Source organism: Botrytis deweyae (assembly GCF_014898535.1).
Source record: "Botrytis deweyae strain B1 chromosome Unknown BDEW_023, whole genome shotgun sequence".
In the NCBI taxonomy this organism is placed as follows: domain Eukaryota; kingdom Fungi; phylum Ascomycota; class Leotiomycetes; order Helotiales; family Sclerotiniaceae; genus Botrytis; species Botrytis deweyae.
The window spans coordinates 171,192-183,541 of record NW_024066230.1 but is presented as its reverse complement, the minus strand read 5'-3'; the positions used below and the strand labels follow the sequence as shown (position 1 = coordinate 183,541).

Below are 12,350 nucleotides of genomic sequence, written 5' to 3'. Positions count from 1 at the left end.
AACAAGGCTTCGCAACTTCCTCGTGCGGCACCCGCTGTCACTTGATTGTACCTCTTTCAAAGGGGATATCGGGAACTTCAAAACCCCTAGACTAGAGTGGTAAGATCAGAAGGGTAGAACACCGGTAGAAACAACGTTTTTCACTTCAAGCTGCCATACCATGATAAATGAAGAGCTCATCAAGCATTGAGACACAGACATGGAACGTGGTGTCCAAGGTCTTTCATGCATTTCGGGTGCTCCCATTGGGGAAACAATTCACCTGTAGCAGTATAGAAAATGCATCAAAATAGGGACATCCATCAATATGCAACCGACTGAGTTGGACAATGCCCCTGGAATTCACCCTCCTAGCTTGTTAGTGAATTGGTTACGATTGTAACCAAGCAGAACAACGAAGCGCAAAAGGTCACATGGTAAGTCTTTCATATGCACGACTCGCAATCACAAATTATAAAACTTGCACAGTGATGATACATCTTGACAGATGAAGTTTTATATTACAAGAAGTGTGGAGGGAATGAAGATAGGGATAGATATCCGCTAAGCTATGACTAGTTTCAAGGTAGATTAGCGCTAGCCCTGAAGGACATGGATCTCACCGACATGAAATGACGATATCTGGCGTGCCGAACATTCTTCTGATGGAAAACAAATTTGCGATTGCTTCTATTGCTGTTGTGCCATATCGGATGTGCGTGGAAGTACAGGCGTAACAAGGTTTCTCGGGTACCCTTCAATCTCTAGCAAACTGCATTGCAACTGCATGAAAACAAACACAGATCTACGTTTGCACATAGTAGACTTGATATCATATGATGCCAGTGCTATTCGGGGGATTGGAAAGGGTGACACGCGTGTGAGATGTAGATTCAGGTTCGTTCTCGTGTTACAAATGCGAGAGATTGCAGTTCTAAAAGTCCATGCAAGTCCGCATATGGTGCCACAACTCTATACTTTGCAGTATGATAGCGATGATATGGAGTGGGTCTGAGTCTCTCAAACAAGAGCATAGAGCTCGGATGAATGCTTCAGGCTGGCAACGACGAAATTTTGGGTATCACGAGACCAAAGTCACCAAAAGGTTGCGGACATTCTGAGTGTTCCACACCTATCTTGATTACGCGAATTCCCACGTCCGTGGTTGATAGATATTCCGAAGGAAGGGTCTGTATTGTAAAGGTGGTACAACAAATGGTTTGATACTGGCCTGGTGACCTTATGCACATTAAAGGCGGGAAGCAGAAGCTCCGTCATTTGCTGGAAGTGCAATACAGAGCAACAGTGCCATATAACCGTCATCTATTTGTATACTATCAAGCTTCGAGCCGTCAGTTTGTATATTTGTGTGGCTTTGTTATCCATATAAATGGTATCACACAGTGCGATTCGACAAGCGCTATATTTCGTTCGTTTATGCGTGTCATTGTAGAGAGAACTTTGCTATATAGAAGCTCGCTACACGATTAGTTTGGCAACGGAAAATTGTTCGTCGGTTGCAGTTAAGGGACGCCGTGTCGCTCTCAGCTTTTTCGATGCAGATGTATCGCTGCCTTTCAAAATCCCCCAAATCCATGTGCCTTGAAGTCGGTATGTATCTGGAGGGAGACATTGCCGTTCGTGCTCGCGCGGTATGCGCATACTGAGAACGACGCCTGCAACCGGAATGCTGGAGTTTACAGCCTAGGTATGCATATGAAGGAGCTTCTTGCTTTCCTGTAAATGAGATTCCAGTTCATTGTCAACGTTACTTTCGTTCCAGCCGAAAACCCAATCCTTCGGCAAAATTGGCTTTTCCTATATTCTTGGGCCACCAATTATAGTTTGCTCTTTCTATTTGCTATTCAAACTGGTGAGTCTGGTGATTCGAGTCTTGTTATTTTCAGAGCATTTCGTTGCGAACATGACCCAAGCTTGTTAAGTCGTCAATAATGTTCTAGCATATATAAACGCTTGTGGTACTCAGCGCCTTCCTCCACAACCTTTGGATCACCTGATCCTGGTGGAAATTGCGGCGCACGTACCATTCAGCCCCCACCTTCTGTTACCTGTAGGGAGGGAGATCAAACGCGCCAGCTGATGGACACAAACGAAACATCACCAGGATTATGATTGGACACAACTCATCCGATCTATTACGTGCTCGATCTTTGTAATTCCTCATGAGACCTATGCGCTTACCCCGAGCCCCCGCCTGCTTGAAACTGTACCGCTTTAGACATACACTTCCCTTTTACTTCCATTTCAAGCAGTCTTGTTCATTCTTACGCCTTTTCTTGAAGTTATTGCGTTTCAAAATCTACAGATACGACACAGACTTTCACTGATGTTTGATTTCTTAGCGAGTTCTCGTTTCGATGAACCAGCTAGTTTATAGGACTCTACAATGAAGACGCTTCAAGATTTCGATGTTGATGATGCCAAGGTGGAGGAGAGAAGAAGTCTTCTTCCTAAAACCATCAGACGAGTTGAGAACGTAAAGGTTATTAAAGGTTCCCCGAAATGGCCAGGTCTCATTATTGCTACCATTTTGTTTGTCTGGTGGACGTGGTTCGTCATATCAGATTTAGTTGAGTCTGGGGAACCAATACCTGATAACCATGGGAACAAGTACTATGAATTTGATGAGGTTTAGAATTTTCTCTCCAGGTTTATGGACCCTCAGTTGTCTGACATGTTTACAGATAATACCGAGTGAAAAACTTAAATGGTACCCATGCTTTGACGAACCTGGATCGAGGTTCAAATGTGCAAGACTCACAGTTCCTATGGACTATCATCGACCTCTTAATGAATCGGATGATAATCCTAAAGTACATATTGCGTTAATTCTAATACCTGGGAATCATAATGGAGATCAATTCTCTGAATCACCGTTACTCTTGAATCCAGGTGGCCCCGGAGGTTCTGGTACATTGTTTGGTTTAGGAGCCGGATCATTGATTCAAAACATTGTTGGTGGCGATCAAGATGTGATTGGATTTGATCCTCGAGGTATTGGAGCAACGACACCACGAGCCGATTGTTTCTCGTATGGAGGGACATATGATGGAGTGGGAGATGATCAGACACGAGGAGATTACCACAGGCTACTCTTCAACGTCGCGGGCCAAGCAATAGGTCTGGCTAATGCGAGTTCAACAGCATTGCGACATCTTAACGCACGTGCAAAGGCTATGGCAAAATTGTGCGCGGAGAAAGATTCTCTGAGTGGACAAAGCAGTATTTTCCGACATGCGGGAACACCAAGTGTTGCAAGAGATATGATTAGTATCATAGATGCGTGGGATGATTGGACCTCGAGTATAAAACAAGAATCGCCATACTCTGATATTACCGATATTGATCTTCCTAATGAAAGAGAGCCAGAAAATGAGCCCGAAGATGCAAGTCGAAAAACGAAGGGTAAATTAGTGTATTGGGGTTTCAGCTACGGGGTATGTATCTTCAACCATCTCGTGATAATTGCTGAATTCTCTAGACACTTCTTGGATCTACCTTCGCAGCAATGTTCCCGGATAGAGTAGGCCGACTTGTCCTGGATGGTGTTGTTGATGCTGATCATTATGTTGCTCCTATTGTAAGTTCAACCGGTCACAACAATCTTTTTCTTTTACTACCTGATCCTAATCCCTGATCTCAAATTTCATTTTTATGTTCTATAACGTGTACTTTTTGGGATCCCGATATAAATTTTATACTTCGCTTTTTCTCATTTTGCTTCAAAAGTTATTCCGTGATAAGCGATGCTGACTCCTCGATTTTGCAGTGGCTCGAGAGTCAACGAGATGCAGACAAGGTGTGGTCATCTTTTTTCAAATACTGCCACGAGGCGAAATCTGCGTGTCAATTCTACAGGGAGAACGACAAAGTAACAGATATCGAGGAAAGGTTCGAGTCTTTTATGGAGAGACTGAAAGAGAACCCGATATCTGTTATTTCAAAGGACGTCTTAACACCCTTTCTCGTGACCTATTCAGACGTCAAATATCAAATTTTCCTGATGCTCTACGCTCCCCTGTACGGATTCCGAGCTGCCGCTGAATTGCTTGATGCCCTGGAACGCAACGGCGAAGATTGGTTTGAGTTTATTCCAACACCTCCGTCGTACGATCTCGGGCTCGTTTGTAACCATTCCCTCCCAAAGTGGAGTTATTTCAATGATGCGCAACGAGTCATTCTTTGCAGTGACAAGAAGTACCCAGTAAGCATATCACTGCACGAATTACTTTTGAAGTTCTAACTTGTTTTATAGCTCAACCACACGTACTCTGAGATTGAGAGCATGTTCGAAGACATGGAAGCCCAATCAGTATTTGCGGATGCATGGATGTCGCTCATGATACAATGTTCTGGATATGATATCCAAAGTATTGATCCCCCCATGCGATGGGATGACCATCCAGCACACAGGCAGAAGCCAATCAAGACTGCATTTCCACTGCTTTATATTAGCAACAGCGCAGACCCCGTTACACCATTATTCGCAGGAGTAAAGATGGCCACAAAGTTCGTGGACGCGGGGTTCTTTGAACAAGAATCCGAAGGACATTGCACTATAGCTGTGAAATCCAGATGTACCATTGAGAAAGTCAGGGCGTATTTTCGAGAGGGAAAAGTCCCCGGTGCTCCTAGACTCAGAGGGAATGGATCAGATTTGCTTGACGGGGAGTGGGAAAAGTGTCCCGCTGATGAATGGCCATGGCACGAATATCAACCAAGTGCTCGTGTAGCAAACGAGGTTGAGGCAGCAGAATTGGAGCGATTAGATGCATGGGGTGGTATCCGGGACGCTTTTGCCCAAATTGATCTTTGGGGTGCGAGGGAGTTTAGAAGATTTGACATTGCCTTGTGATTTAGCATGTATTGATATATTAGCATAGCGGGAGTTAGGAGTTCGGTGAGAGAGGCATATAGATGCTGATTGAAGAACGGCTCGTTCTTCGTTTTGTTTTATAGAGCTGCCTGGATAACTTTTGAACACTTGAACTCTCGGTGTCTTTCCGATCTCAATAACAATTCAGATATTGAAAAGCTATGTGCGGAGTGGATCTGCAACCACTAATCCGAATCTCTTAATTGGTGGAAACCTGATGTAATGTCACGTGTGTATTCAAAGAGTGAGGTCGTTGAGGGTTGTCATCATCAAGCAAATAGGAAGGAAGAAGGTAGGAAAGAAGAAAGAAGTCCATTGTATATATTATTCAAATTAGAACCAACTTCTAAATACGACGTAGGTAGCTGTGTTCAAACATGTTTGTACTTCGTAGTCCTGAAGTCATTTTGGAACCTCGCACAGACCAACTTCATACTCAACTACGGCGACCTAGATGGCCCAAAAAATATTTCGAGATGGAACCAAAATATTGTCAGTGGCACCAGTGTCTGTAAATCCCATCCAAAACACTCTTTTTTCTTTCTTTCCTCTAAATCTCACATTCAAAATGCCGGCGTTTGCGAGATCAATTACTCCTTTCTTCCAGACAGCACGATCTGCGCTGCGTCAGGGTAATGCTGTCAGTCCTTTGCAGCATGCTTTGAGAAGACAAAATGGAGCTGCTGTGATCAATGCTGCTCGCTCATATGCTACCGCTTTCGAGCGCTCGAAGCCGCATGTTAATATTGGTATGGTTTCTGCCTCTATATATATGCCACTGGGCGTTTGCTAATTTTCTACAGGTACAATTGGTCACGTCGATCACGGAAAGGTACATCATATCAATCTCGAAAGCCCCGCAGAGGCAAATAAATGCTAATTGGATCATGATTGTATAGACTACATTGACTGCCGCTATTACCAAGAGACAAGCAGAGAAGGGAATGGCCAATTTCCTCGAATACGGTGCCATTGACAAGGCTCCCGAAGAGCGAAAGCGTGGTATCACCATCTCGACTGCCCATATCGAATATGCCACTGAAGCCCGCCACTACTCCCACGTCGACTGTCCCGGTCACGCAGATTACATCAAGAACATGATTACTGGAGCTGCCAACATGGACGGTGCTGTTATTGTCGTTGCTGCTTCTGACGGACAAATGCCTCAAACCCGTGAGCATCTTTTGCTTGCCCGTCAAGTCGGTGTTCAAAAGATTGTCGTTTTCGTCAACAAGGTCGATGCTCTTGAGGACCCTGAGATGTTGGAGTTGGTCGAGATGGAGATGCGTGATCTCCTTAGCACATACGGATTCGAAGGAGAAGAGACACCTATCATTCTTGGATCCGCCCTTTGCGCACTCGAGGGCCGCAGACCAGAAATTGGAACCGAGAAGATCGATGAGTTGATGAACGCAGTTGATACTTGGATCCCAACCCCACAACGTGACCTCGACAAGCCTTTCCTCATGTCTGTTGAGGATGTTTTCTCCATCCCAGGTCGTGGAACTGTTGCCTCTGGTCGTGTCGAGCGTGGTGTCCTCAAGAAGGATTCCGAAGTCGAGATTGTTGGCAAGGGAGACCAAGTCATCAAGACTAAGGTCACCGATATCGAGACTTTCAAGAAGTCCTGCGACGAATCCCGTGCAGGAGACAACTCCGGTCTTTTGCTCCGTGGTATCAAGCGTGAAGATGTCCGACGTGGAATGGTCATTTCCGCTCCAGGACACACCAAGGCCCACACCAAATTCCTCGTCTCCATGTACGTTCTCACCAAGGAAGAAGGAGGACGCCACACCGGTTTCCACCAAAACTACCGCCCACAAATCTTCATCAGAACTGCTGATGAAGCCGCTGCTCTCCACTTCCCTGACGGAACTGAAGACGCCGATTCCAAGATGGTCATGCCAGGTGACAATGTCGAGATGCAATGTGAGATTGAGAAGCCTTGCGCTTTGGACGTTGGTCAGCGTTTCAACATCCGTGAGGGAGGAAGAACCGTCGCCACTGGATTGGTTACCAGAATCATCAAGTAAATCATTTAATGCATTAAAACAGTAGAGAAGGGCTAAAATGGGATGACGTATAACGTGTATGAAACGGAAGGGAGAAAATACAATGCAACTGCATCGTATAAAATGAACGTCCAATGAAAACGAAAGGGAAAGGTGGGAAAATGGGGTGGGAAAGAAAGGAAGATTATGAAGAAATGGATCTTTTATTGTATATTTGAATAGCGAGAAAGGAGTTCGTTTATTCAATGTTACACATGTAAATTTAGAACCCTTTCTTTGTAGATTACAGCAATAGCTGGGTGGCTTTTTAGCGGAAATGAAAGATAGAACTCCTCTCATTTCTGCCTTGGGTGATGGTTTCTTTTGATCCCCTAACAGTCTACTCACAATATCTAACACATGTATAGCACGTCATTTGAGAATGTAAATGATTCGTAAGTAGCTATCTAGCTTGAGAACGGATTCATACTGAACTCCACTATTTAAAATCGACCGCCTTTGCTTCATGTTCGCTCACTTTGTATGCATTGCAAATCATGTATGCAAGCCTCTTTACTTTTGTAAAACCATATACGTAACAATGCCAATATCATTCGCCGCTATCTTCATCACATTCGTCTTCGTCGTCATTCATGTCATCAGCATTATTAGTCAAATTTACATCTCCTCCGCTCCGCCAAGCAAAATTTAATCTTTTTTCTCTTCTCTCAGTGTTTTCAACTGCGCTTCGAAATCCTTCTCTACCCATTCAAAATAGGTTCTCCATGTCTGATGTTGGCTGCTTTGCGCACCCATGCCTGTGCTCGCTGATGGAATCCGAGCATGCAGATTCAGCGTTGAGCGGAGGGTACTCTTGGCTGCGTCATCCTGTTTTTCGATTTCTTGCTTGACGGCTGAATCCTTCAATTTGACTGACAGAGTAACGCGGAAGCAATCTGCAATCGCGTCGAGGCGTCGAGCTGTCTCGTCAGGATCCAGGATGACCAACTTATTCAACATCAGATTGCAAAGAGATCGGATGTCGTGCTCATCTTTCAAACCGGCGATAATACGATCGTAAAAATCAAGAATGTTTATACGTGAGAACGCGGTCTCCATAAGAGCATACAACGTTTCATATGCACTCTACAACCTATATTAGCGATGCATCACAGAAGTTGTAAGGAGTGTCTTACCTTTCGGACCTCTAGACCATCATCAACCTTGTGTTTGAAAGGTCCCATCATTACCTCATGAATCAACTCTTCCTTTATTACTGATTCACTCATAACAAATGGAAGTAACTGGTTGAGATTGGGGTTGATGAGATCTGCTTTGTTGTGCGCAGCAGCGTTCAATGTAGTCAGTGCCAACCGACGGTTCTCCAACTCAGTATCAGTCAGCATGACCTTCAGCATATCAATCAACATGACCTTCAGCACTGAATCAAGTGAGTCATCACTATCAGATAAGGTATAACGGATTGCTTGAATAACCATAGCTCTAATTGAAGCATTTGGATCGGAGAGATAGCCCTGTAAAATCATTAGCGGATGCAAATTCAACATCTTCCAATCGCAACAAACCTTCAATTGTGGCATGAATGCCTTAGGATCAATCATTGTCAAACGACCAATGCACTCTGCGCCAACAGCCTTGTTGTCCTCAGCTTGCGAAGCGGCAAGTAATCTTTCCCAAAGAGTAGTAGTGTGCTGGGTGATGGCAGTGGGATTGTTGCCAGCTTGCTGAAGTATTTCCTTGATAGAATGTAGAAGTAAAAATTCATCTCCACCTTTAATCATTTTTAATATCTCTGGAAGATACAAAGATGTGTCTCCAGCTCCTGCGCGTCCTAATGCGATTGCTGCAGCAAGAGGAACTTTGTCATAAGAGGATTTGAAATGAGCTGTGAAGGTTGATGGATTCAATGGCGATTTTGCACCCAACTGTAATCCAGCTTCTCCGAGAACAGCCAAGGCTAAGCATTGTCTAGCTTCATCCGAGGAGGGATTTTGTACTTCGCTTAAGAAATTGTCAAGTGTGACTCCGACTGAGGATCCCCCAAATACCAAAAGCGTGCCAATAGCTTTTCCTACGACTGTAGAGTCTCCGCGAGTACTAACATCTCTTAATAAACCAGACATCAAAGGTTGGCCAACTCCTTGTTTGCCGATATTGGCTACCAAAAGAAGGACAGCGTCAAGTACAGCGCCACTTAATGATGAAGTCAATAAGCCGCAAAGAGCAAGGTTTAACTGGTCAGTAACAACAAGCTTTGCTTCATCCATTACCAAAGTAGCCAGTACTAAAAGCGCCGGACCGAGAAGGTGAAGATCAACTGTGGTTAGAAGCGGAAGAAGCGCGTCAATAAGGCCTTGAACAGTCGGAGCGTCGAGGGAGCTTCTGGCTGCCGGAGAAACGATGAGATTCTTAAGGGCTCCAAGACTTGCACCGCGAAGCGATCTGTTGGCCTTTCGGAGTTGTGCTGCAAGCTCTAGAGAAACATCTCGAATCCACGGTGGCTGCAGTTGGCCTTTAGTGGTTGGACCAACCTCAATTGAACCGACAGCAATAGTATCAATAGCTCTTACAGCAGCGAGGCGAGTGGTTTCATTCTTTAGTCTATCATTGAGCAGAGTGAGAGCAGAACTTCGGTTAGTTTCTGAGAGAAGTGATAAGCCCTCGGGACTTGCTGTACGAGCAAGCATGATACCTAGAGCATGTATAGCACGTTGACGAACTTCAACATCTGCATCGGTAGCGGATACGCGATCGACTATAACTTGATATAATTTCAAAATATCTTCTTGCTGAGTTGACTTCGCCGACTTCGATCTCGGAGGTGTCAAAGCCTTTACGAGTTGTTCGGCTGTACCGACAGCCTCACCAGAAATCTTGTAAAACCTATCATGTACAGCTGATGCTACACATGGAATGATTTTAGGTAGGTGTGGCTGTAACACGCTCGAAGAATGAGTTTGTGCAACATCACCCAATAATTTGAGAGCAGCAATTCGCAGAGTATTTGCAGTGGCCGAGGCAGCACCGCCACTAGTAGTTGCGGTAGACGATGAACCTCCCGATGTTTTGATAGAATCTATGATAGGATCCACAAGCTGACCAAAGTATTCTGAGAGCCCTCCCACCTGAACTGAAACCATTCCATCCAAAAGATTGACGAGAGCTTGCTTCGTTGGAATGGGGCTTGTCTTCAGTAATCTCACAACAGTCTTTACAATCACAGGGGTCAATCTTGCCAGGTCTGTTCGGGGACCTGAAGCAGGGAGCGGCTCAATAGTTGGTGATGTCAGACCAGCAGATCTTGAAATAAAAGATTTGGTATCAAAAGTGGCTGACCCAGCACTCTCTCTTCTGCGCTTTCGACTTGGGGGCGCTTGATTTGCATGGCTTAAAGACTCATCTGGTGAAAAGTTGACCAGGACACCCTCCCCAGTTTTCCCAATTAGACATGCCATGGTAGCAATAACTTCAAGTCGAACGTTCTCTTCTCGTTCATTGAACCTTTGAATAAGAGTTGGAGCCACTTGGGCGTATAGAGTTCCATCCTCGAGTAGGTCACCACTACCCCTAGTCGAGATCAAGGTATAGAGAGTTTTCGCAGCACATCTTCGAACCTTCCAACTTGCGTCGTCATCATCATCGTCAAATCCAGCGTCTGCCTCGAAATCATCGTCATCATCAAAATCGGCCATATCATCTTCATCAGATTGAGTTCCTCCCATTTCGTCGTCATCGTCGTCGTTATAATTTGGATCATACTTCAAAAATCTGAGAGCTGCTGCGATCGTTTCTTCTGTATGAATTCGCATTTCTGCACCACAAGATGCTAGAAAGCCGTCCAGTGCCACGAGTGCAGATTCCCTCACATCGTCCATCTCAGGGTTGCTTTCACCATCTTCCGCGGAGTTCTCAAGCTGATCTTGAAGTTCTTGCTCGCTCAGCGCAGAAAGCACGAATGGCGCAAGAGTTTTCAAGTAAGGTCCAAACCTCAAGGGTATGGATCTAGCCATCGATCCGAGAATGGTAATGTATAAACGTCGTTGTACAGGGGTCAGGTGCGGATTACGAAGACACTCGATGATATGAGATACAAAGCCACTGAGATCGGAATCCGTCAAATACATAGCAAGTAGAGACACTGCAACAACAGCCCGCTTCTTGACGACAGAACTAGCTCTCTCGGTCTCTAAGATACCGACAACTAAACTTTGTAGTGCTTCGACTTCTGTGTGCTGCAAAAGAGGACCGAAGCATCTTGCAACTTCTATCAAAACATCAACAGCATCCGAGTCAATTTCGGTATTTGTGGAAGGATCAAGCATTCCTGGTGGGGGATTCGGAAGATTCTGGCCCTTGTTTGGTTTTTGAGCAACGATACGTCCGACTAATCTTGGGATCAAAACTCTGCTAATAGCAGAATATGCTTCGAGCACATCTTTGGAGGGGGTGACACCACTGATCGGTCTTGGTAAAGTGATGACAACCGTTCGCAGAGCCATAGCAGGTATTGAGTTGTCAACCGAATGTTCAGTTGTTAATGTCGAAAGTCTCTCAATCAACGGAGCGATTATACTGCTGGGTAACTTGGCAACAAGGGGAGCAAGGCTATTTCAAGTCAATTGAGTTCCACTTAGATCGAGGGATGTTGGCAGACTAACCATTTAATGGCCAAATTTTGTACCTCTCCATTTTGATCATCCAACGTTCTGATAATGCCATCCACAGTCTTTGCCGCTGTATTATAATCGTGGTGAAGGAAATCCGGTTTTCCACTCTCCAACACCTGGAAAAGATCATTCAATGACATGAATCTATAATCTGGATCCGCATCGTGAAGTTTTGGCAACAGAGATGCAACTGTTGATGAGGTGGGATTGACGGTTATTGAGCTGGAAGCCATCTTCACTATGGACCGGCAGGCCTAATGATGATAGCTAGAAGGAGAAATGTGTGTTGTGACAATATCAAACTACCATTTGTATTTTGGAGAAACTGGTAGTTATTTGTTGTTGTTTTTTTCTAGTTTAGATGCGGGCGTGAATGGGAGGAGCCTTGAGGAGGTCGAGCTAAGTTAGCTTATTACTTTTGGATGTTATTTTGAGATTGGATTTCCAAGACCCATAAGCAAGAAAGTGTTAGGGAATGGGAAAATTGCGAACTTACCTGGTGAGATAGTGTATTGAGAAAGGGTTGTATGAAGTCGTAAAGACAGTGACAATCCGGAGTATATGTTGATTTTGTTTGTAAAGTTGATAGATAATTATTAAAGTACTACTAGGTAGGTAGTGTAGTATGGCTTATGGGTCCTTGAGGTGACGGAAGAAGTAGTGGGGGGTTGAGCTAGTACGTACAGTATTCCGTACAGCAGGTGTCTGTTGATTTGATACCCAGACTCTAGCACGTGCCTAGGTAGGTATTTGGCGGTTCTAGCCGTGGCTCGCCGTGGGAAGTGGGAGATCGGC

General features: G+C 44.8%; 3 protein-coding genes across 3 annotated transcripts; 2 read left to right on the top strand and 1 right to left on the bottom strand.

Moving 5' to 3' along the window:
• Positions 1-2,202: 2,202 nt before the first annotated feature.
• EAE98_008613 (uncharacterized protein) lies at positions 2,203-4,995 on the top strand. Its single transcript, XM_038956236.1, has 5 exons — positions 2,203-2,629; positions 2,685-3,437; positions 3,482-3,580; positions 3,770-4,204; positions 4,256-4,995. Exons 1-5 carry the CDS (start codon positions 2,387-2,389, stop codon positions 4,853-4,855), a joined length of 2,130 nt encoding a protein of 709 aa, XP_038807317.1. The 5' UTR covers positions 2,203-2,386; the 3' UTR covers positions 4,856-4,995.
• A 449-nt stretch (positions 4,996-5,444) lies between these two features.
• EAE98_008612 (uncharacterized protein) lies at positions 5,445-6,909 on the top strand (the record flags this gene model as incomplete). Its single annotated transcript, XM_038956235.1, has 3 exons — positions 5,445-5,625; positions 5,680-5,708; positions 5,776-6,909. The coding sequence occupies 3 exons, from the start codon at positions 5,445-5,447 to the stop codon at positions 6,907-6,909; spliced, it is 1,344 nt and encodes a 447-aa protein (XP_038807316.1).
• A 666-nt stretch (positions 6,910-7,575) lies between these two features.
• On the bottom strand, positions 7,576-11,788 carry EAE98_008611 (uncharacterized protein; the record flags this gene model as incomplete). The annotated part of the gene is made up of 4 exons (XM_038956234.1): positions 7,576-8,013; positions 8,064-8,402; positions 8,454-11,493; positions 11,547-11,788. The coding sequence occupies 4 exons, from the start codon at positions 11,786-11,788 to the stop codon at positions 7,576-7,578; spliced, it is 4,059 nt and encodes a 1,352-aa protein (XP_038807315.1).
• Between the last annotated feature and the right edge of the window lie 562 nt (positions 11,789-12,350).